Here is a 26,150-nt window from a genome sequence, read left to right on the forward strand (position 1 = left end):
AAAATGGAAAGAGAAAAAGAAAAAGAAACGAGAAACGAGAACACCGACGCGACGCGTTTCGTAATGTTCGACGAGTCCACGTGTCGTTTTTAGAGCGTACGAAAAGAAAAGAGAGAAAAAAAAAAGAAAACACTTTGTATGCACCCGCCCCTCCCTCCCCCATTGTTCATGCCCATTTATATTGCGTAGATGGACCGATCGATAATTATAAACGGACGTGAGAATACTATTATATATATACATATTATATATATAAATATATATATATATAAAAAAAAAAAAAATGCGACAGAATGAAACTACTGTAACTACACCTGCCTCTTGTGAATAAATGCCTATTTGTTTCTTTTCAATCTCGTTGTTACTCTCATGCGTATGTATCGAACTTGTAAAAGTTCTCTCATAAAGAAATCACCACTCGCGGAAAAGAAATCGAGATCAATTCTCATCGGAAAGCTTGCGTTGCAAATGTTCCGACGAACGCTCGCGCTGATTTGAAGACACGAGACAACAGATCCGTAAAACAGAATTTTATTAAATAAATATGTTGTCACAATCGTTCAGATCAGATGAAGTCATATATAGCTATAATACAGTTAGTAAACGAGCGCGGTTGGCTCGTTTGTTAATTTACAAAGAAGGCTAACTGACGCGAACGCGAGCTGAGATGTTGCTGGGGCGCGTTAACCGATCCGCTTCGTTCGTTGTTACTTAACGCCGGTCGTTAATTAAAGCTAAGCGTTCAGACTGGAATGGAGAGGAAAAAATATCGAGGTACATCGTCGAGATCGCAGTCGACCGGCGCGTCGAAAACTCTAGCACTGTTATTACACTGTCGCTGCACAGCGAAAGGTTCGTAGGGTTATAGCCTGGCCGATCGACTTTCACCGCTATCCCGGACAATGTCTTTCTTCTTTGTTTGACAGTTTTACAGTTACTCGAACTTCCTGATCCATTCGGACAGACGGATGGACGGACATTGTTCAAGAAAAATCCAAGCGAATCAAAAGAGGAAATTCCGTTCCAATATATATATTGAAGTTCAATTTGATTTAATTTTTGTACCCAGTCGATCTTCCTTTGCTCGATGTAATAACGATAGCGCCATCTTATGTAAATTCAGGTAAAATTTATCGTAACACGACGATAATATACATTATTACATTTCGTATCACAATCGAATAAGAAGTTCCCATTCTCTCACAAATGTTTTATACGTTTGTACAATTTATATTTACAGCCGCGTGTTAAAAAGAGGAATCAAGTCTCTGTAGATCGCATCCAACGAAAGGAAAAAAGTACTAGGGAGTTGGAAAGTACAATTCTCGTTTAAACGCATCGCTTAGAATAATGATAAGTTTGTACCGCAAGTCCGGAGATCTTTGCGAGAGAAGATGCCACTAGAGATCGGTTTTTACCGTGGTAACGAGTCGTTTCACGATTGACGGGAATGACGAGACGTTTGCCCGGAAGGAGAAAAGTACGTCAGCGCTTCTCGCCGTACGCTAAGCAATCGCTTGGATCTGCCGATGCTGACGCTTTCCTTCTTTTCTCGATGCATCGCGCGCACATCTAGAAAGAAGGAACTTTCTTTCGTTGTCTTGTATATCCAACGCTTGGCTATTTAAAGAAAATAACGATAAATAAATCTATTGTCAAGAACGATTAGGACAGACCTAACCACGCCAGGAAAATCTACTTCTCAGGGAATGTAAACGGCTCGAGATCGAGACTCGATCTCGCGACTTTTGCCAGCGAGAAAGCTATCTAATAATTGGTACGAATCATCGTGAAAACGTGAAGGACGCGCACAGAGCGCGTGCTGTATGGCTATCGCTTGCCGCTCAATTTCGAAAAACAGCAGTCTACCTCCGAAGGTGGCGGAGAGATGAGCGGACGAATGGTCCCTGATACGCTGGCGCCACAACGAAATGTTCATCTCGTGGAACGAACTTCTTTTCAAGCGCAGTCTTCTTCTCTCACCGTGCACTATATGTATCGGTGTCCCTTGGCTGTTTCGTTTCGCGCGACCACGTCTACGCGAACAGTCATTTGCGTCAAAACAGGCCGAACATTTTTTTCGACGAGCCAGTGCTCCTCTTCTTTCTCGCCGGAGCCGCGATTTCCGAATTCTCAGAGTTCGCCGCGGTGATAGAGTTCGTGATAGGCATCAACTTGCTTCGGACATGTTCATCCACGAGAGACTGCACGTCCATTTGCCACTGTTCCAACTGTTGGCTAAGTTCGATCTTCTGTTGAATGGCCTCCATCAGCTGGCTGTTAGCTTGAAGAACGTCTATCCTTGTTTTAGCTAGCTCCACTTCCGCCCTGTTTTTCCTAGCCACAGCTTGGTCCCTGACTTTGTAAGCCTGGGCCAATATCTCGTCCTTGGTCAACTGCGAGTGTTCCATGTCGTCCCGAGCTCTGTCGCGTTCTTCCTTAACCCCGCGCAGCTCGGCCTCGCTGACGCTCAGCTTGCTCGTCATGTCGAGCAGAGCCTCTCCGCGCCTCTTCAGCTCCTCTTGCGTCTGCTTTTGTTGCTCCTTCGTGTTCTCGAGCTCCTCGCGCACCCTGTGAAGTTCCACGGCCAAACCGAGCTCTCCTGGTGCCCCTCTGCCGGAAAGAGCCAAGTTGTATACCTCCTCCACCAGTTCCAACAAAGCGCCGGGACAACTGGCCTGCAAAAAGAAAAAAAAAAGGAATCGAAGAAACCGCTCGTGTCAGTGCAAAGACCATATGGCGGGACCGTTTGCGAGTACAATCACACGAATCGATCGCGGAGAGATATCGCGGTGATATCTATTGTGGCGGTAAATTGCGAATAATCTTATCGCGGCAGGCAAGATGAAAAAGCAACCGTGCAAATAAAGTCTGCAAACACCGGGGCACGTCGAAGCGTTATATCATGTACTGCAACTATACGTACTTACGTACGAACGTAGAGAGCTCTTTGAAAACTACCAGTCACGCTCCATTCTTTATCTACTATCAGACCACGTGTTTTGATCGGTGAACCAAGCACGTTCGACGAGCTTTAATGGCCGCTTTAAGATCCACGGTTGTATTGCCCCGGAAACCGGAAGTCGCAGAACAAAAGAAGCGCGACATGGGTGACCCTTACCGAGCTGGCAAGAGTATCCTGCCCGTTGGTGTTCGCCTCCTCCGCTTCCGCGGTGTTGATCACGAGCATCGACTCGTCGCAGTCGCTCTGCAAACCCGAGTCGTCCTCCCCCCGTCTCAAATGGACGCACAACTCCTTCAACCGCTTCACCGCCCTCGCCATCTCTGCACGCAGATCCTCCTGATCGCCCAGCGAGCTTCCGCTCTCCTCGCACTCCATCTCCGCCTGCAGGGACCTCGGTGGTTTCTGTATCGAGCCGGATCTACCTCTCCTTTCCGCCTCGATCACCGCCAATGTCGCCGCCAGCTCGTCCCTGCGAATTCGATCGATCAACTGTAAAGTCTGTGAAATCGAATTCCTCTCGTTTCTCGATCCAACGAGCGAGCGTTCGCTCTGCAAAGCGTTCGATCCGCTGTAAAACTTCTACAGAGAGAAACAACGCGTGATTACCGCGCTCGAGAAGAATCGACCGCTGCTTAAAGTGACTGGAAAACCTTCCTTCGTTTCTTCAGTTCGAGTCCGCCTCGCGGAACTTGAACAAAGACACGCGTAGGCATTTGAAACGGACAAGCATGGGTTTCTGCTGCCCCTTCTGTCTACACGACCGGGGAAACAACCGGTTGTGCGTGGGCTTCGAGGATCGAGAAGGACAATTCTACGATTTTCTAACTGGTGAGATAGTTAACTGGCTATTATATGGAGATATTATTCTATCATATCGTGGATCGAAACGAAGCGAATTCCTCACTTATTCTCTAATCGTAAAGAAAGAAACTCTTAACTTCTGTCAGATCTCTCGATCGTTTCATGTTTACGTTCGCAAGAATCGAAACGAAACTTATCCTGAGACATTATTAAAGATTTCTACGTAAACAGGCCGATTAAGAGGTTAAGTGGCAGGAACATGCATGAATTTTCTAACAGACGGTGAGATACTTAACTATTACATGGAGATATTATTCTATCATATCGTGGATCGAGACGAGAAGAATTATTGCGAATTCCTTACTTATTCTCTAATCGTAAACAAAAGAAGTACAACCAACATGGAAGTTTTTAATTTCTGTCAGATCTCTCGATCGTTTCATATTCGCGTTTGCAAGAATCGAAACGAAACCTATTGTCAGAAATTATTAAAGATTTCTACGTGAACGGGTTAAAAGGTTAAGTAGCAAGAACACGCATGAATCTCACCTTTCACGTTCAGCCATCTTCGCCCGGTGTTCCGCCTCGTGGCTGAGCCGCTCCAAGGCCGCGGCTCTATCCTCCGCTTCTTCGAGAGCCGCCATCGCCCTCGCCCTCTCTTCCCTCAGTTCCAAGGACCTCCTCTCTAATTCTGTTCTTTGCGCAGACACCAGCTGTACCTGGAACACGTTCGACGTAACTGGCTTACGTTTTCATTCGATTTCGGCTCGTTCGTGCCAATCGGCTTATCAGGTCTATTCACCTACGTTCGCATATTCGTACACGAACAACCGACGACACGTTACACAGAGCACGCGCTTCCGGTTCTCTCGCAAGAACGAGAAACTAGCACGCTGAATACACACAGGCGCGTGTACGATCGTTGACAATGTGAAATTCCGTACTATGTTAATTAGAGACATAGAGCTGATATTAGTTGGTATTAGATACTACGTATCACTCCTTTCTTTCTACTCGACCTTGTAACAGATAGATACGTGAAAGGGAATACCGATCGTTCTGTTCGACTGACACGAGAAACAGTTTTCAAGATACAGCAAGGGCAAGTTAACCTCCACGAGGATAAATTGATTAAGCCTAGAGGAAGATTGTCATCTGTTACTTTCCTCAGTGATACGCCTCAATTTGCGAGTAGTGAAATTATAATTAACACGTCTTCGTTGAAGAGAAATTGTGGACAGATGAAGATCGCAAAAGAATATAACGGATCGTGAAACTAGAGTACACGTAATCGACTCTATACGCGATTGATTCAAATTCAGATTCCTCGCGGAATCATTCTCCAATCGCTGCTCGCGATAGTCGATAGCGTGACGTATATAATCAATAACATCGACGTAACGTGTAGACAGTGTAACGAGTATATTACTCGAAGGGAATTCGCGCGTGAAGGGTACTTCCTGAAATTCGAGTTTGCTGCAAGTAAGAAGAGAACAAAGGGCGCAGCCACGAAGGACGAGGCGAAGTTAAGTCGATCGTCGAGGGTCACGACACTCGTTTGCCACGGAGTTGCTGCACAGCTCGCGAACTTCTCACGGCTACGTGTATTTCCTCTCGCGACCTGCCTCGGATTAGACGCTCGTACACAGCCCATTGATCTCGAGAGAAAGAGAGAGAGAGAGAGAGAGAAAGAGAGATCATACATATTCAACGTTTCCTGACTCCGAACAATATCCATTAACCGCGGTTGCAACGGTAAACAACCAGCTTGATTCCCAAGAATAATCTAGTCGCGATTATCCAACGATCGTAGGCAAAAACAAACGAGGCTCCAGAGAATCGTTCGACACGACTACTTATTGAAGATACGCGGATGCACAATGAGCGGAACAAAGGGAAATAAACTAACGACTGCGATGAAACGATAAAATTCTGGAAAGTCTCAAGTCAATTGAATTCACGTTGCTTGAATTCGTCGGTTTTCACTTTAATTCGCCAGTTTTCATTTTCATTCGAGTTACCGATACCGGGCACGAAGTTGCTCGAATCGAGATCAATTTGATTTTACAAGTAATCAGAAATAAGACGAGACGACAAGAGTCAGATGACTTGTAATATATAAATTGCCAACCACCTGACGAACCAAACTCAAGTGAGCTCGTGAAAAGATACTTCGAGTCACGTAGAGTAATAACGTTCGTGGCAGTGAATTCCAGCTACCCGTGTACGAGTGCGATTGCCGAAGTGAACGGGCTTGACTGACGAGAACGAATATGAAAATACGAGACGTGACGTTTGAATGTGTGTTCGAGCAAAGTCACGTTAAGCATGCTTGAATTGAAAGTAACGTTCGCTAATGCGAACGTGCTTGAGCCTCGGGAAACTATTTAATTTACCTCGTCTCTGAGAACCTCCAGGCTACTGACGTGATCCTGGAGCGTGGTACTTCTGAGGGCACACTTTTCCCTGAGCACCTTGACCTCGATGAGCAGCTGCTCTTCCTGCTTCGCGGCCTCTCTCAGCTGATCGGCCAGCCTCGTGTTCTGCGCGGTGAGCTCCGCGACGAGAGTCGCCTGATCCCGTTCCGCTCTTCTAGCTCGTTCATTTTGCTCCTCCAACTGACTCCTCAGCGTCTCCACGTCCGCCTGAAGCTCCAGCGTTCTCGCCTCGTGCTCGCTCCTCGCTTCCTCTAGCTTGCGCCGCAGCAGGTGCCTCTCTTGTTCCAGACTCTGTGACAACAAACGTCGCCAACGTTAAGACTATTACACACGGTGGATCGATGGAAGCCAATTAGGCTGGCTGTCGCGTGCTTCGTTGTCGAGACTTTTCGCTCTCGCACGTGTCGAAACACTGGACTCTGTTTATCTATACGTGTATGCAAATGACGCCGCTACACAGGGGATTCAAAACAGTAGATACAACCTTACTGAGAACGATGTATAGGACTCTAGATCTTATCTGGTAGAAAAATTGTACAAATACTTTGCCGAGATGGTAATAATCTTTAACGAGTCAATATTGATAAGGTCTATTATTTGAGGACGTACATTAATCCTGCTCACTGGATTCATATCCAGCATAACCTTTCAAAAATACTCGATACTTACAATTTGAAGAATTTGAAATTCGAGAAACAGAGACTCGAGTCCAGCTCGGCATAAAGTAGCAACGAGTCGAAATGCAAACTGCTCGTTCGCTGTTTTTCCCAAGCTTCGGAGAGATTATCGCCACTCCCTTCCTTCGAGGATTGTGCGTACGCAAACGATCTTAAACGGAATATCTAATTTCGAAAGTACATCCGAACGGAAAGTGCTGCACTTTCTCGGTATCCAGGAAAGCGGACGTTTATTCACGCCGTCTGGTCGATATAATAACGGTGAGAAATGTGCCCCGGCGATACTGATTGTGAGTGATAAAAAAAACAGGAGAAAGAAGAACAAACTGCAAAGAACGTCGGCGGTCTAGCTCGGGCGGCGTTCGTGGAATCAGCAACTCGAATCGCTTGGCTACCTTCGACCTCGAAGCAAACGTCCCTGACTGGAATATCGAAGAAACAGGATTCTCTCGATCAGTTCGTCTCGTTTCCTCGAAATATTCGAGGCTCGTTTCATCGATGTGTCTCTGCGGTGACGTCGCCGGACGAATTTTAAAAAAGACGCACACCCGCTGACTCACCAGCCACCACTCGACGCTCGCCTACTTCTTTCAGGTTCAACGACGACTGTCTGATTGCTCGGGACTTGTTAGCGAGATCCGGTGAAAGGACAAACGTTTAGGCGTTTCGTAAGAACGCCAAAGCTCCTATACAACTTTCATCATCGTTGAGACTGAAAGCATTGCGCGCCGGTTTCTCCGATTTGTTATTACTCGCGACTAACTCTTTAAATACGATCTGTGGTCAGGAAAACGGCGAATATTAATACTGAAAATTAACCGATGATTGAAGCACAAAGTTTCCGTCAAGGACATGAAAAAAAAGAAACATAGAAAAACTTTACAACACGATAAACTTTATTTGTGCACTCTGTGATTTTTCGAAAATCATTTGAATCACTAAAAATTTACATCTATCGAATTTCCAACAAAAATTATAAATTGGTCGTTTTGTCTTAGTTCTGGTATTAACTTTATAATAGGATAAACTAGTGTTAACTTCATGATACAACAACAAACTTTATTTGCGTATTCTACGATTTTTCGAAAATCGTTTAAATGACTAAAAATACACTATCGAATTTCCAAGGAAAGTTACATAGCGGTCATTTTGTTCTAGTTCTAGCGTTAAGATATATAGCTTCGTTCTTTTTACTTACTTGTAGAGTTAACTATTGATTTAATTTAATGGAAAGATAATGGACGAGATTATCTAGTTTATATTTATTTAATTACACGTATTTCCTTTTAACTTATCGATCGAGATTTTCTAAAAAGTGACAAACGTTTACTCGTTCACGCGCTACGTGACACAACAACAATTTTCAGTTCAACTCTGTTTGTAATTAATATCACTTTGGTTTTTTCATTGAAATAATGGACAATTTCGTCCGTCTGAGTTTTAATCAGAGTGCTTGACTTTCAACTGTATCGCAGCCTAATTATGATCGAAATTGTTCTATTTCCATCGTCGTAACGCGTGATCCAATAGATCGATCATGCTCTTAGATTAACTCATTTCATTCGATAAACGATTAGATGTAATCGACTGCGGCACGACTTGCGACTGAACTTTGCGGTCATAAATCATGAAATCGAGGGGCTAGAAAATAATCGACCGCGCCGGGTAACTTCGCTGCTGTTGTTGTGCAGCCTGTCCAAGAGAATAAAGTCAACGAAAGGCAAACGAAAGGTTTGGCGATGATTGGTTCACAGGGGAACGTCGGAATTTTAATCCGCTTGCGTCCACGCAACGCTAGCATGAAATTTTGCCGTGAAAATTGCGCGATGTATTCGCGAGAGACCGAATAAAAATGCAGATGTATATTGCGGCCCCGCACACAACGATCGCGCGTTTCGATGCTGGTGGAGTTTATCGAGCTAGAAGGTACGGCCTTGGTCTCCCGTGGTTACTCATCGACCGATCGCCGACGTAGTCAAAGCCTTCTGGTCGTTCGAAAATCATTGAACACCGATGAATTTCATCCTCGAATTAATGGTAACTCGAAGATGGTAATTGCATGTCTCGTGGAAAACAGAAAGGGGAAGCAACAGGAGAATTTAAAATCGAGTTGGGAGGTTGGAAACTATTCCGTGTTCATTTTCCAAGTTAAAGCAATTAAACATATCAAGGAAATACTAAACGTTTTACGTTGAACAAAGAAGACAGAATGAAGAAATTTCAATTTTCTTCACTTGATAGTTTTCAATCAAAGTTGTACAATATACGTCTTTAAAGGTTCGATAATTTCGGAAAATTTCAAAGTGGCTTCGCACGCCTGACATTTCACCGCACTGGTAGAACACTGGCTACGAAATAGCCTTTTATCTTTTCCGGCTTTAACTTAAACGTCGCCGGCTAATTCGAAGCCCCGCCGATTGTATCCACCTTAAGGTGGTTAAACTCTTCTCAGGTGCACAAAGACATGGAAGAAACGCAAGGTGAAAGAAAAATAAAAAAAACGAGGGAGGTGTACGTGGAAAGTACAGCACACGGAACCGTACGTAGACAGAAAGCAGAAAGGCAAACACGTGTGCGATGCACGAAGGAGAGACAAGAGAGTCATGTGCGCGCTTTTTCCATAAGGTATGTAACACCGAGCCGGAGGCGGCTAGCGGAGATCCATGAGTCACGAAATCTCCATCACGTTCTCCAACGCGACTGTTACTCCGATTGCAGTGATCCCGCTGTCCATGGCGCTACCATACGCTTCAGGAAATACTGTTTCTAACACCCCTACAATCTTCGTGTCCACTGTGTGTTATCCAATTTTTCGCGCTTAACCTCCCGGGGATTCAACTCAAGCTTCGTGAGATTCTACGTGTGTACACTTAGTTCTGCTTACAATCAGCTGAGAATATGTCAATTGGATTCAAATTCAATTGGAACGATCAAGTTTCAATTTCTAAACAGTTTGACTAAACCGGATATGGAGGTTTCAGTTTCAATTTTCAACAATTCTCAAAATAGAATTTACACGCTTATTCATTCTTTTCCAATCTGTGTGCAACCTGTCGCAAGATAGACATCGATAACATTGTTATCGAGATAGCGGATTCAGCCGCTTTATCTCGATGTAGGATAAGATGAATCACCGATACTCTGTGCTTTTTGTAAATTGAAGCATCTGTTACTTTTGGTCGAATGCTGAATTCGATTCGAGCTCGATTACAAGCTGCACGTACGTATTCATGAGCCGAGTGGCGTGCGTGATTGTAGACAGTGCCCGATCGTTGTGAAAACGTGCACGTGGCAAGGCCCGTGTATCAGTTGATTCACGTTCGATGTTTAACTCCCGTGTCTATTCCCCAGCTCTTTCGACATCGAAACTAACGCCAAACTAATGCCGATGTTGCATCGTGACGGCATACTTTCGTCAAGGGATAAAGTTAATTAGCAAACGGTCAATCACGAAAAAAAGACCTCTCCTCGATAAAAGAAGAAAAAGAATCTTCGATATTTGAAACACATTGTTGATTGCGGCGCAAAAATTGAGTGTAAAACCTTCATATATACGTGTACCGTGCTCGTATATCAAAACTAACAGACCAGGCTGTTCGATCGATTTGGCGAACGAAAAATCTGAATTTCAATTTCTCGTGGCTACGAAGTAACTCGATCGTGCAATTCTGTCTCGCAGAACACGAATAATAACCACCTCCCCCCCTCTCCCAGCTGGTTAAAGGGAAAACCAACGACGAGGAGGAGATTATTCTAATTATACAGCCGTGACCAGTAATACATCAGCCGACACACTTTATCGGACTTCTAATTTAATGGCTGAGCTCCTGTCGCTTTCTGCTCGAAGAAACAGACATCCGCCCGATTGAAAGGGAAATAACCGAAACGAGGAAGCAGAGTGAAGAACAGTGACTGGTACGAATGGACGCGGATCTTCGATTTATCATTCCTCGTGTCCCGCCAGACCGCGCGATACCACTCCAACTGTGAAACGTCGCTTGCTTCTTCGTTTTCCTCCTGCTACGTGGAACTTCTTTCGAATCTTTCGTTCGACTTTTTCCTACTCAGACTCCGAGCCACGTCGAGCTGATCTCCAAGGTAAAGAGTATCAAAAGTCGACGTAGCTGTTGGAAGAACATCGCCCATCCCTCCTCGTTAACGAGCACTAACGATCCGCCAATTGCGAAAACGAAACGAACGCGCCGTGTTTTACAGCGTGTAGCAATCCGTGTGGTTTTCCTTCCTCGTTGCGGAGTCAATCTGCGTACCGCGTCTAATTTAATTACGTGACTAAGACCTTCCCGCGAATTTGTTTCTTACGACGGCGATCCTTCTTCCTCCGGGTCCGCCGTTAAAACAAAAGGCACGAAACGACACGGAGAACGCAATCGCAGAATCTGCGCGACGTAATTACGTACCTCGTAATTATCAAACGAAACGAATCACGGTGTCATAATCGGTGTCTTAATTGCAACCAGAAAACAAACGACTTAACAACTCGCAACTGCCGACTGTTTTCTTCGTTCGTTGCGATATCATTGTACTTGAGAATAAATGTCGTTACTTGCTCGGAAACGAGCTCGCCGTGAATTTCTAAATCTTTTCCAACTAGGCCGTGAATTTTCGTGCGAGTTCGTGGTTTTTGGCAAACTGCCCCATTATCGTTCAAACTGACTGTGCAATCATTGAACTTGACTCGCAATCTGCGCCACACGTTATCGCCATGCGACGCAAACTCTATTTAGCACGTAGCACGACAGCGAACCTCGATATTTTCTTCGCGTTGATCTTCAGAAAAGAGTATCAAGATTGAATAGGAAACAAAGTTATGCGTTGAAAGTACAAGACTAACAAAGCGTAACAAGTGAGCTGTCTACATGAACGATACACTTTTTTGCGGAAAAATTGATAACTCTTTCTGTGTTGACGAGGCTGATTGGCTGATTGTATTTTTTCAGAGTATCACGATAATGCAAGTTGGCGCGATGAAATTGAAAAGGACAGAAATAGCAACTATCTGAAACTAGTGGCCACTTACTGATACAAAGAATACCTTCGAGTGAAACTCAGCGTGACTCAGCCGTGTAACTGTAAGGCAGCAGTAAATATTACAACGAGCTATGAATTAACAAAACACATTCGAATTGTAGTGAGAATTAAAAAATCTTAACTCGGGAGAGATCTGCAGGAAATACGAATGCAATGTTCGAAAATTATCACTGCTGAGAGATTAAGAAATTCTTAATAAAATATGGAGTTCAGAAAATGCTGAATCGTTTTCTCGATCGAAACGGACGGTCGAAAATTTCTAGAGTGTGATGGTTCGACCCTAACCCTAAACAAAACACTTTGTCTCCTTCGTGCCTTCCTTTTCTACTTGACTTGTTCCATTTCACTTTCCCGCGAATCTCCTTTGCAAATAAACGCTCGACAGGTAAACAGCTCCCGAACTCGTGCACGACTAATCGAATATTATCTAACTGGCGCACACCGCCAGGTATAAGTCGATGCTCGTCAAAAGAAATCGTGCACGTGTGCCTGTGATTGACGGGTGTAGCGAATGTCGGCGGAGAAAAATGAGGCGAAAAGATCGCGATAATAGCAAATTAATTGGTATTGCACTTCGCGGTGACGCATTGCGCCTCGGACTCGCGCTTCATTTTTTCGCGTTACACCGTTCCTCATTCACTTTCTCTCAGAAGAAAACGATCGTGCCAAGTAAATTCTCAAGAACGGAAAGATGGAGAAGTGGAGAGGCTCGTGATGGAGAGGCAATGGCCCGTGACGAGCCCGGCAATGATCGCGTAGTATCGCAACAAGTCTATCCGCGGATTGCGCGATCTGCTCCAAACGGTGAATTAACGTATAAAAAAGAAAGAAAGAAAAAAAAAGAGAAAGAAAACTGCAGGTATAAGTATACTGCGGATTGTGCAATTTCAAAGTATTACAATGTAGTATTTAGAATGTAATTAGAAATTAAATGTGTGGAAATCTAGGTAGTCTGGGTAAAAGTATATCATTTAAAAAATATAGATACTATTAGAATCTATAATGTCTGTCCGATTTTATATTAGGAATTATTAGATTATTGTTTTAAAAATTCATTGTACTCCTTTCACTATTACTCAGCGATCGATTACGTTGACCTTTTTGCATCGAAACGGAATGTGCGAAACGTGCGTTTCTGTTAAAATTGTTTATAAATCCGCGAAGTGATTTGTCAGTGTTATATATGCAAGTAGCGCACCGGTGTAACCAGTTTACTCCGTAAAAGTACATTTTTTAAGTCAATCTGACCCACTAAGCTGTTTCTTACAGGTTGCACGTATGAATTGCCGCCTTGTGTCCAGTAGAGAGAAAGAAAGAAAAAGGACAGTTTATTTTATCTGGATTCACGGTGCAGAAGAATACGCGCATTCGCAAAAAGATCGGTCACGCGATCGAACTTTTTAGAAATTCGTAGACTCCATTCATCGAGAATACTCGCTCCGAAAGCGACCTTTATCCAATGAGAAAGTTTGACTCTGAAATCGCGATGTTCTTACGGTTCTCGCGTAACAATAGCGACTAGGTAACAGCAAAGCCGGATACGTCTATAAGCATTAACGCGGACGAGACCAGAGGAAACCCGTGTGGCGATCGGAGTTATAACGTTGTGTAATTTCGCCGGGCCTATTACGGCCAGAGTATCGCTTCATCAGGGGAAATAGTAGCTAATTGGATCGAAGCGTGACTCTTGTTCGATTGCGTTCGACTCTCGTAAGAACACAATTCCAGGGTTCTTGCGTCCACGTTCCTGGTACCTTGAGGATTCTTGCTGAAACCTTCGATGAAACTGGAGCGCCGTCAAGGAGCACGCGATATTCTTCGTTGAGAAACGAACCGATATCGCATTCTCGATACGTAAACGCGCGATCGTGCAATTAGAGTCACGTGAACACCTAACCAGGTGCGATACGTCGGTCGAACGTGTGCGATCACCGGTTACTTCTCATCGATACTCGATAATCTGGACTGGAAACAACGCTCGACCCGTTGTCTGTTATTTAATTGCTCGCACAATGCAACGGATAACGGCCTCGCCAACTTCGATATCGCGTTATCGTTTTACGTAAGCGACAGCGTCGACTCGAATCCGCGACCGTCTCTCGCCGCCAGCTCCAAGGTGGCTCCCGATCGACGCCCGTTCACGCGATCGAATATTCAATCTGCTGTGACGAGCCGTAGTAAAATCTGGCTCGCCTAACGAGACTTTGCGCAATGTTTGTGAAGGTTGAAACTGGCCAGAAAACCGTGGCTCCGTCGACACGGAAATTCGCTCGCTAGAAGGCACTAAAACCTGGAAACGAAATATACAGGGTGGGCCGGAATTCGTAGCACCGAGCCAGGGATTCTACGTCAAAAAATAAGAAAAAAATTTTATATACTTTTTCTTTTATCTGGGACTCGGTTTTCGAGAAAATCGACTTTAAAGTTTGTTCATCTTTGTGAACGATTTAGTCGTCCATTCTTCTACCGCGATTGTCTCCATCAGAGATAGTGTTTACGAACATTATTTATTGTGTGGTTAAAGCAGTACAAAATGTTTCTACTGATAATTAATTTTTTATTCCCCCTATTCTACTACTTTCTGTTGCAATACTACGATACAGTATTACACTATTACAAATATTGTTGAAAATGTCCTCCTCGTTGCTTCGTGCATAAGTTTGCTCGACGAATTAATGATATCTGAACGGAATGTAAGCGGATATTGTTTTTTTAATTTTTCGAATTCCTCCATGATCTTTTGCTTCAGATGTGTAATATTGTGAAATATTGTCTTTATAAACTTGTTCTTTGATATGCTCCCATAAAAAAAAAATCTAGAGGCGTGAAGTCCGGAGACCTTGGTGGCCAACCATCGCGGCCGATCCAACACGAATACGTTTGATTTAAAAAATGTTTAACCTGCCTCGTGTAATGTGGCGTTGAACCGTCATGTTGGAAAATCATACTCCTTGTAATAGCTAAGGGTACATCCTCTAACCACGAAGGCAATTCATTGCGTAGAAACTCAAAGATGAACAAACTTTCAAGTCGATTTTCCCGAAAACCGAGCGCCAGATAAAAACATGTTATACCAAATTATTTTCTTATTTTCTGACGTAGAGTCACCACCTGTCCCACCCTGTATATGTCATCTAAGAAACTAAAACGAAATTATCGACAAGGCTGAATCTGCTACTCGGCTCGAGTTCATCAGATTTTGCACAGAAGGAAAGTGGATCCGGGGAGATCCACTGCGTGAACGCGAACACAATGCGTTATTAACGACCATCTCGAACGGTCTGCTATTCATAGCAACAATCTGTGCCCGAAATCGAGGGTGTTATTAAGTAATTATCGTGCCAATAGAAGACTCTCGTGGAAATTGCGCAAAACGCTGGTAAATGATGTGCACGGACGCTGCGTTAGCGTAATTGCGTGCCTATGATCGAAACTATGCGGAGTGACGCGCGCTCCGCGGAGGAAAATCGCGTAACTGGGAAACAAGGCTGGCGATTATCTGGTGGAATCTGGCGAAAGTAACAGCCACGATTAATGAGATTGAAGGCTGATTACGAGAAGCTGAAGGGGGTCGGTGTCGCAACATCGTGTCAGCGACAATCCGCCACTTTGTTACCGCGGCTAGTATTATTGTTTACAAAACTTATGTGACTCACCGGCAATTAACAGCGATGTTGAGTAACCACGAGTTTGCGGTTCGTGCACCTTTCGAAATGTATCAAGGCTGCCACGATGCGACGAACAATAAGTACAAGTGGTTGCCGAGCATTTTATCTTATCGATTCGTCGCGTAACGCGCGCCTCGATCGACGCCGAAAGTTTAAAATTTCCCGAGTGTTTCGAAACTCCAACGTCGTTCAACTTTCAAAGCCAGAATCAATGAAATCTCTCGCTAATTTAAACAGTTGAAAAAAAAGATTGATTCAGACGACGCTGAGATCGTGTTGGATTTGAAGTAAAAATGGGATGAAATATCATCTGGGGAGGATACAAGACGGCAGCATTCGGTTTAAATAAAACGAAACGACAATAAGAATAAAAGAAGAAAATGCCACTCGTTTATGGTAACTGCGACTGGTCTGGAGCTCGACGCATTTGTCGTAGCGCCATGCGTCGACCGAGATCGTGGGAAATGAGGAAATAGTCACAAGCCGGATCGATAATGCAGCCAAGAAAAATCATTGTCTTATTTTATAATGGTACCTTAAGCGGTAAACCGCGTCTCGAGAAACGAGCGTACTCCATCTCCCGTTTCAAGTCGTCATTCGACACCGACAGGTGAGAGTGCACGCACTTTATTCACGCACCGTGGCCGTGCAACTATTATGAGAACGAAGGGAAAACCAACGATCCGAGAGCACGACGTAATCACGAAATTTGCCTTGTCGTAAAGCGCGCCCAATTGAGTCGAGTAATCGAGTAACGAAAGTAATGAAAACATGACTCACGGCGGACACTGTGCGATAATTAAATGCCACTTGATAATATCTATAAATTCTATCTTTGATGTTTTTCAGTTTGAGAAAACAAAGGCAGTCCAAGGCAATCGTAAAGTTAACCAGAAACTTCTGCCAAGTATGGGATTAAAAGTGCAAATCATAAATTTCAGTTGCGTGGGCTTGATCTTGAAACGAATTTGACTTAATAATTTCTTACTTTTCAAAAATGACTCTTGGAGATTATTCTTTTGTAAATTCTAAAGAAGAATTACAGTTACGTAAGTCAACACGAAGCAAGGAATTGTTAAACCAATTCATTTCGCTTCAGACGCGAAAACAATTAGAAGAACTGGAGTGAAACGCTAGAATTTCTCGAATTGGTATTTACTTTCCTCAAACTGATGATTCATACACTCTACGTATCGTTCTACTTAACAACCACTATAATCCTCGCGCCTCGATTAAACCTAAATAACCCGAAATAACGAGAAACCTACGAAAGCCTGTCCGTCTGAATCCCAAAGTGTAATAGAAAGGATCAAACCTCAGGGCCACTTTTCGGAGTTAGACTCCGAACTTGTGTATCTTGTTAAAGCGTCACGGTACATTTCGATACGTCAAATCAATTTCACTGCATCTCGACTCGTTTGCAAGGAAATTACTCGTGGAACGGGCTTGCAACTGCTCGTATTCGCTCGTACGAGGATGCTCGTTCTCCGTCGTCCGCGAGCACCAGCCACCGCGAAACCGGCGGAACAATGGCGAGAGATAACGAACGAGGTGCAACAAGATTGAAAACAAACAATCGGTGTTTCCGTCTAACGGTACAGGAGCTTCTAACTAGCCTGTTTCGTGACAAACCACGTTCAACTTCTTCCAACGCGTCGGCGCGCTCCTTTCCGCTCTTTTAATTTCGACTACCCACGAGGCATTTCTACCAACTGTTTCTCCCTTTTTTACACGTCTTGAAGGTACAGTATCGCGGCTTTACGATCCACCAGGTATAAACGCGATTAATCGTGCCTGTTTGCAAGAGAGTGGCAAACAAAGAGGAGAAAAAAAGAAAAAGAAGGAGAACCAATCGAAGTAGAAGGCTAACGGTGTCTAATGTTTCGCTGGCGATCGCGTGACATACCTGTTTTGATGATATTTCGACGAAATTTCTTGGTGTTCGCGACAGAGATTCGATATCGTAACGATTGGCCCGACTCGAACGATGCTCAGGATCGTTTTTTTGTTTTTTTTTTTAAAGAAACTACATTCGTTTGGTTGGTTCGTTTCCTCGAGCAGAGCGCACAACGACATCCACTTAGAACGGGCTATTAAAAGCGCGAGTGCTCTTCTGGCTCGAGTTTCCGTAGTGTCGTTAAAAACTTTCCCCCAAACACGAATTTTGCTCTTTGAAGCAGGAGCACGCGTTTTCCGACGTTTCGAGTGAATTTTCCACCGATGACCATCGTGTGTTTCCCGCGGAAGATACCAATAATAAATAACAGTAAGAGAGATCCATGAGACTTGCGTTCCTTTTAATGCGTTCATAAGTAAACAAGCGAAGGAAAGAGGGTAGAACGTTCCTCCGGGATAGCGAGGTAACGGTTTGCTTTTTCGAGGACTTCCGGTCTGTTTCGCGTTCCCCCTTAAACTTCGAGTCACAAGCGGCACCTCATTTTATGGCAATTAGTCCTGTCCGTGTCTGAGAGCACGTCGTTACAACACACGTGGATGCTCATTCTTCTACTTCGTGGAAATTGTATCTGTCTCTTGAAATCAGTCTTGTGCATCGGACTTCATCCTTTCGAGTCAAACTACCGCCGGCGGGTCGAGTGTCTCTCAAACGGAGGAAATAATCCGCGTATCCGAATTTTCTACGATTCAGAAAAGATATCACTGTGCGCGAAAAGGAAAATTTTCAGTCGTTCTTCGACCAAGAGCTGCATATCTGTGTAAAAGCAGTTGTGAAAAGCAGCGAGCCGAGTTTGCTTGAGTAGGGAAAAGCCGATGAGGGAAAAGCCGTCAAACTCTCGGAGGAAATGCGATAAATATTTAAAGGGAAAGGCGTAGCAACGCTAGAGCACCATACAATCGCGTAACCGCGATCTCACGAGGCACTTTCTTACTGACATTAGAATCGTAATACTGTTTCCATAAAAGCTTGACGCTAGAACCGCGCGACCAGCCTTCGTTACTTCGCACTTTCTCACAAAGATTCTTAAGGAGTTGTATAATGGCCCATTGAAAATTTCTCATCGAATCGAGGAACAAATGAAATTTAATCGCGTCGACTGAATTATTTGTAACGTTTACCATTGAAAGGAGCTCGCTTTTCCTAGGTTAATGATTTCTGCCAATGATTGAGAACCTAGACAAATTGAGCAACAGATGGACAGCGGTTGCAGAACGCACGCTTCACTCTCACGGATAGACTTTTATAAACGCTGCGCTAACAGTCTATCCAGATGTTCATTTTCTACGTACATATATGTGTTCGCCGACGTGAAAAGAGGAGCGTCGTGGCGAAATATTCCGAACGCGAACAATAACGAACGCGCGCGCCAATGGTTAGAGGAACGATCGCGTAGAAGAGGGATCCCGCGAGGCTAATTATCGCGAGGTTGATGAATCTCTAATCGGCGGGATAGCGCCACGAGCAAATAGGCAGATCGCGTAATTCGCGCGCTCGTGAATTCCCAGGTCACCGGCTGCAGGGGGGCCCGTGGAATCTCGGCTTTCTAGATCTCGGCTGTGCCAGCCGTGTAAGTGCCGCTTTTTTTTATTGCCGACACGGTGCCGCGGCTATTCTGCCGCCGCTTTCAGACCGCCAATTATACAACAACGAGAGGCAAACTCAGTGGGCTCGATTTCATTGCTGCTTCAACCCATTTCTTCTTTCGGCGTCGTTGTGTTATCTGGTTTTTTCATCTGCGGTCTGATTGAAAGCTGGGTCGATTCAGTGATTCGATGAATGGGGCCCTTGGAACCCTTTACGTTTGTTTACTCTCTTTTTTCTTAGTTTGCAGTTGCAATAAACGTTTTTTCAAACGCGAAACTCGAGACAGTTTTCCCCTGTTACGTAATGAATATTTATTAGCATACTGCGGTTTATTTGTAACACAACCATGTAGAGTGTAGTTGCTTCTCGTGTTAGTATAATGTCTCGTTATTGCATATAACGAATAATTATTTTTGTAACCAACGCCAACGCTACCACATTACATTCTGTTCGTAATTGTATAAAATGAAGCAAGCGTTACAACACCGTGCCACGTGAATATTAAACGCGCAAGATCTTTAGATCTTTAAATTCGCAACACTTTGTCTCGTTAACGAAATCGGATTTTCGAATTCTTTTAATAAGAGAATTATCAATTCTTATAACCGTCGATGTCGCTCGAAGCTGGCAGCTAATAATCGCTGGTAAATCAACGTGAAAAATCGGCATTTGAATTTCAAAGTTCCAAAACTCTTCCGTGACTAATTACAAGTGGCGCCGTTTTAACGCATCTACGCATAAATTCACTGGCCGTTTTCGCTATTAAAATTCCTTCCCCTCGATTATCATACTACTGCTTATTGTTCGACCATGGAAGGGTTAGCACAGAGCAATGTTATTAAAGCATTGTTATTAAATAATCGCATACTTTGCAACGCGTCGACACCGATTGTCGATGAAGAATCAACCGACTGTTTAGTTGTCGCTCGATTGTTCACAATTCATGCAAATGCGTAGAGTTAATCACGGCGCAATTGATACGAAATGGAAGAAACGAACGAGCGGACAAGTCGGACATCGTCGAGGAAACCGTCCACTGGTCGATCGTCGTTGCTTTAAAATGCTTTCTCGAGGGTTTTACGTAACTTACGAACTTTAACGATACACCGCGCACGCGATAACGCGAACTTGTAAAAGTAATACGAACGCCTCTAATTAAAACGTCCGGAAACGAACATCGTAGCCGTTCAATCGAAGACACGACATACCCATTTCTTTTACGCGAGGCTTCTTTTTTTACAATTCATGCACGCGCTTTGCACTAAATTGTGTTCGAACGAGTCCACGTACGAGTCGTGAGTCGTTTATGAATAAGAAGAGCATCGTGAAAGTGAAATTGTTAAAGGCGGTGGAGAATAAATTGAAGAACTGGAAAAAAGGAAGAGGACAGAAACGTAGACTAATCGTTAATTTCAGGAATAATTCATCCACACATGTCGCATTCGAGCACGCCAAATATAAAAAAAAATCGTTCCATACTACGATGACGCGACATTTCATCAACTCTGCACAATTGTCACAACCGAAATGCGGCGTGTCACCGATGAAATATCGTTCTCTCGAGTGTGTCGCTTTTTCTTCGGCGATTCTATGTCGTTAAAAAAATAAATATCGTTCTCTCGCGGAACTTTATAACGCAAGCAATAATTATATCCGGAAGCGAGGCGGAAGACACGTAGATCCGTTCGAAAGAAAGCCATAGTCACTTGTGGAATGCAACGCGTTGCAATATAAAAAGAATAGCAAACGCCAAAGTAATCGTAATGTTCGCGTGTCTCGTCTTTCGCGGTGGAGTTCTTCCTCGAAAAGAAATCAAGGCAAGAAGCGAAATGATAAAAACACAATTGCAAACTCTCTGCTCTCTTTGAATAAATTTTACTTAAAACAGATGGGAAATTTCAAATATCTCAACGTATATTGAAAAATGAAAATTGAAAGTCTTGGAATATTACTTGACATTGACCCTACGATGTGGTTCTATTTCGTGGCATAAGCACTGAGACATCTCGGTACTTTAACTTTAATCTAATTTTAATTTAATTTTATTTAATTAACTTGCTCATTATTATTATATCTCTTTCTCTTTTCTTTATATTATTTACTATTTTATTGCAAAGAGATTCATCCCGTAAAATAAATAAATAAACAAATCTGGAAACGAGAAATCAAGCTCAAAAAAAAAAACCAAATCATATTTGGCCAAAATTCTCCAAAAAAATGCAAACTCTATTTCCGAGCAAAATCATCCATCTAATGTCAAATTGCTCTCTATGTAAATTTCACGACGTTCCAAGCATTGTTTCTTTCTTTTTTTTTTTTTTCTTTTTTAAGTAAGACGAAGATTAATGTAACCCAGTGAACTGAAATCTCAGTTTGAAATGTGCGAATCAGACAGCACGTGTAACCAGCATTGTAACCAAAGACAAAAGAGAAACACAGGAGCGTGCTCACAGCGTGTTCTACGGAGGTCAAAAATACGGTGACAGGCGGAAAGATAGAAGAAGAAGCGGGTACGCGGGCAGGCAGAGCGTGGTACCGGGCATTGTCTTTGACGTTACGTTGCCTAAGTGACTTGTTTCCACGCTTTCGTGGCTTTCTGTCCACGAGCGTATTACTACGCACTCCAAGTCAGCAGGTTACATGCTCTGCACTCCGTGGCTCGATTAAAACCAACAAGTAGACTGCGAATTTAAGTACGAATACGTATTTTTATCAACGTAATTAAAGAAATGGTGCCTAAATAGAAAATTGTTGCAGCCGCCCAAAACATGAAAACGAGCACAGTGGCAATTGTACAAATAGAAATTTACAATCTCAATTAATTGTATCGCGAAACGATTTAAAAATGTGTGCGCCATGTATTTTAAAGTACTGTAAACGCAGTATATATAATACTTTATATAAAGGCTTTTCCTACTCGTCACTGTATTTTATTTCGAATATTTTATGTGTTACGTGGCTCGAAAATCTCAATTTTACGCTTTTACATTCGCACAGAGCGATAGATGTTACGAATGCATATATAAATCTTACGTGTGGCAATGATCTCGCGTGAGGTTCCTACGTTAAAATCGTACGTAGAAAGCTCGTCGTACATAAAATCGCATCGAATGCTCTAGAAAATTACGAATATTCTACAGGAGGGTTCGTGATTATTGCGACTGCCGTGTTTTCTATCTCAAACATCCGTGGTTTTTTTGTCCATGAAAAAGAAAACCATTTATCATCGTTTAACAGAGCGCTGTTAATAACATTTCTACAAACTACGAGTTACACGACACACGAAAGTGACTCGGCTCGAGTAAAACTAGCGATGAGAACAACGAGAAGCTTGCAAAATTTATTAACATACCTGTCAATTTGATGATGTGTTTCTTTCAGAGAAGCACAATTTGAAACTACTCTGCCGTGAAAATGAAACGTATGATTCATCGCGTTCTCGTACAAAAAATTGAAATGTACTCTGCATGGTTTTATAGATACGAGACGCAAGAGCGTATCGTGTGAAATCTTTTTCTTGTTTTTTTTTTTTTTTTTTTTATTTATTCCTGAACAGCTGTCGATCGCAGCCATATCGGGACGTCGAAAGAGAAAAGTAACCTGTCGTTCGATCGCGAAACAAAAGCGTCGCCTCGAACGCGAAAGCGACAAGGTGAAAAATGAAATCGGCAAACGTGACGACGAGTTTTATCAACGAATGGCGCGGCCCTCAATGTCAGCAAGCATTCCCATTAGTTCTCGCAGATAAATTTATCGTTCGCCACGATCTCGGATCGCCATCGCACCGACGATCGTAAAAAGTACATTTAAAATTCAGAGTCGTGCCCCGTGGCCCGATTCCAGCGAAATCCGCGGAGAAACGTTTTATCTGCTCGCAAGCGTGCATTTCGACTTTCATTTTTCTCGTTCTTTCCTCTCCGTTCTTTCCTCTCTTCTCTCTTCTTTTCTCTTCTCGTCCCCCGATTCGTTCCTGGGAAATCGGACAATATTCGCTTCTGACTCGCTAGTAAATAGGTCGCCGCTTGTGGCAGCTACTCCAACTATTTCGGGAAACGTTCGAATCCCAATCGAACGCTTGAATATGAAATATTTACTACTGGTCGAGTTTTTACTGTCCTACATTGCAATTTTGGTATTTTCTTCTTTTTTTTTTTGTTTTTATTTTATGCTGCAAATGTTATATGAACAAGATCTACTACGATATTACAAAACTTCGCATCATTACGAAACTTTTCTTTCAAAATCGCATGATTTTTACTTCACTTCGTGGGATCAAATTGATTTATCACGCACGTATAGTAAAAATACACGCAGTCTCAGTAAACAGGTGAGACGCAGTAAACAGGTTAAGAGAGCTTTTACGATAAGAATAATTGTGAAAAGATAATATTTTAGTACGATTTGGAGTAAGGACGAACGATTAGGTTCTTTTTTTAACGATTTACGCGCGGAATCGTCGCGTCGTATAACTCTTCGCTATTCATAGATTAGTTAGAGGCTTTATTCTATTAATACGAGATGATACGGCGACTCCTTTGATACGAGCTTTCAGCGTAATGAAACGACGTGTAACCGGTCTGTGTGGGAACTCTAGAGGCAAGCCACGCCTCCACGATTAATCTAATAAAACCTTCCTTTACGCAACGCGAATCGGTGCCGTTAATCTTCCGACGAATTATTACGTCGCGTCACTTTCAGCCGTACCATACATCGATTTCAATGAAAAACCTACGTCGCGCGACAATCACACATTTTATCGTCTCGTACAGATTTTATTTTTCCTTCTGATTAAACAAGCTACCTTGATCGTGCACAATTATCAAACGCGTTATCTCTCACGATATAATTTGGTACGTTTATTACTGGACAATTCTTTCCACGGCACGCAATGGAAAATTTGCACCGTGTTGAAAGTTATTATAAACGTCTCGCACAAGTCATCTCTTTCTCTTGAAGTTTTGATTCAAGTATCGATTAACGAAGTCTAGTAACGAGAATAGAATGCTTCGAGCGAAATAAGTTATTCCAACGGATTAACGTCGAAACGAAGCGTCGTAGAAACTCACCTCTAATTTTGACGAGTACTCCTCAACGAGGATTTCACTCTGCCTAGTTAATTCCTGGTTCCTTTCCAAAAGCGCTTTCCCCAATTCTGCCGCTAAAACAAGGTCCCTGTCGCGTTTCTTCAGAAGTTCCACCGGATCCTCGAGGTCCTCCTGGTCGAAGGAATTTCGTCGCGCTTGGAGATCGGATATCATGTCCTCTAGAGCGTACGGCTCTGGATGGCCGTCCTTTTTCGGCAGCATCGTGCTCGCGAGTCGTTATGTGCTCGACAAGTGTCACGTGCCAGAGTAACGCGTGACCTTTATCGTCGTTCGTAATAATGACACACGCAAAACCAGGTGGTCGATCGTCCACGCGTCAAAGTCATTTGTAACATTCAGAATGCGGGTATATACGCCAATCGTCAACAATCGAAAAGAAGTAGCGTAGATTGTACGTCACGTACGAGGCGGAACTTGTTTGGATAGTGAACGACATTGATAAGTAAATGCATATCTAAAATCGATCATATGCGAGAAATAATGTCGCTGAAGGCTGTTCGATATTCGTTTTTCATTGAATCGTCGCATATGGTATCCAGACGATCGGTATTGCATCGATCTCTCAACAAACCGTAGAAACTGTAACTTTTCTTTCTGCGATTCAGAAATTTTGCCTGGTTGTCTCAATATTCAGAATTCAACTCAATTCATTTCGAGATACACGATTGCGTAACGAAAGCAGCGACAACTGTACGTGAGTCACAGCTTCGATTATTGTAAATAAATTGCACGACGTGTGCGATAGTAGAGACACGTAGTGTAGAGGCTCACTTTTTCTCTCTCGTGCACGTTACATCGGAATCCAAACAGGTTTTCTCGCCGATCAAGTAAAGTCTCCTCCCGATCAGCTGTGATCACATTCGCCGACTTAATTATTTGACGATTATATTCGAACGCTTCCATCAATCGTGAGGCAATACACGCGATTCGACGCACTACACGTACACGCGCGTACTCACTTCTAAGTACTCACAACGCGATCAGAAAAACAAAAAGCCGCAACACACGAATCGAGTGAATTACACGTTGACTGCGATCGACATTCGACTGATCGTTTGTCGATCAATTGTCAATGCAACATCTCGTACGCGTGAAAAAAACGAGGTGAAACGTTACGGGACTAATTCCGTTGTTCTGCTCCGTTTCCTCGTTACTACACGCGAACGTAGAAGCAGCAACGATCCCTGGCTCTCCGATAGAAAGTCAACAATGTAACCGCGCTTCGAAACGATCAGCATGGGTATAATGTACGGACGTAACCCCTCTACCGTCCTGCTCGCGATCGTTTCCAGGTACGGCATACACGCAGAAATTGCCGCACTGCTCATAACATAACAACTGATCGATTCACAAATTGCATTCGGCTGCCAGTAAAATTTCAACGTGCTACCTTGGTACTCGACGTTAGACATTAGACCGACACGTCAAGGAATATCAGAGTCTGCTGTCGATCGTATTTTCCGATTCACTTTTACGGATATCGACGTATAATCCTCGCAGCATGACAGACTTATTTTCAGTTATCCTTCGATAAATGTGACGTCAGTGGTTCGGAACATCTTGCACAGCGAATTCGACACTCTCGTATTCCATTCTATTTTGCACTTGGTCCGCGATGAAATCGATTCGATCACTGTGGAAGGACAACAAGGTTTCCTTCTCGCCTCCTTCTTTCCTTCCTTATATTCCCGAATTCGTGGACGAATTTGTATGTCCTTTCTGTACAGAAGAACCTCGAGCGGCTCGTAGCGTCACCGTGAACTCACTGTTTGCGCAGAAGGACACGGACACGCGAGGCGACCAGCTCGCCGCACCGTGGTCGGCCAGGTAATGACTCACTAGCCGCCAGTAGAAAATAAATATTACGGAATCGTGCGCCGTGCTCCTCAGCCAAGTAGAAATCCTC

The 26,150-nt window shown here is 43.5% G+C and overlaps 1 protein-coding gene across 2 annotated transcripts; it reads right to left on the bottom strand.

The window, feature by feature from the left end:
- Positions 1 to 515: 515 nt before the first annotated feature.
- Positions 516 to 26,067, bottom strand: LOC122537082 (bicaudal D-related protein homolog). Of its 2 annotated transcripts, XM_043670022.1 has the most exons (5): positions 24,206 to 26,066; positions 6,163 to 6,495; positions 4,316 to 4,485; positions 3,122 to 3,434; positions 516 to 2,678 (listed from the first exon to the last, which is right to left on the bottom strand). In XM_043670022.1, the coding sequence occupies exons 1-5, from the start codon at positions 24,443 to 24,445 to the stop codon at positions 2,058 to 2,060; spliced, it is 1,677 nt and encodes a 558-aa protein (XP_043525957.1). In that variant the 5' UTR covers positions 24,446 to 26,066; the 3' UTR covers positions 516 to 2,057. The 2 variants fall into 2 exon arrangements, with proteins under 2 accessions (XP_043525957.1, XP_043525958.1); XM_043670023.1 differs by lacking the exon at positions 6,163 to 6,495 and having other exon boundaries at positions 24,206 to 26,067.
- Between the last annotated feature and the right edge of the window lie 83 nt (positions 26,068 to 26,150).

This window comes from Frieseomelitta varia, unplaced genomic scaffold (assembly GCF_011392965.1).
Source record: "Frieseomelitta varia isolate USP_RPSP 00005682 unplaced genomic scaffold, Fvar_1.2 scaffold_886, whole genome shotgun sequence".
Lineage (NCBI taxonomy): Eukaryota > Metazoa > Arthropoda > Insecta > Hymenoptera > Apidae > Frieseomelitta > Frieseomelitta varia.

Excerpts from the sequence above, each read along its gene's own strand:
- LOC122537082 (XM_043670022.1), bottom strand. The coding sequence starts at position 24,445 with ATGCTGCCGAAAAAGGACGGCCATCCAGAGCCGTACGCTCTAGAGGAC. Across the intron at positions 6,496-24,205 it reads AGTACTCGTCAAAATTAGAG|AGTCTGGAACAAGAGAGGCA; the intron begins GTGAGTTTCTAC and ends TTGTTGTCACAG. Across the intron at positions 2,679-3,121 it reads AGGATACTCTTGCCAGCTCG|GCCAGTTGTCCCGGCGCTTT; the intron begins GTAAGGGTCACC and ends TTCTTTTTGCAG.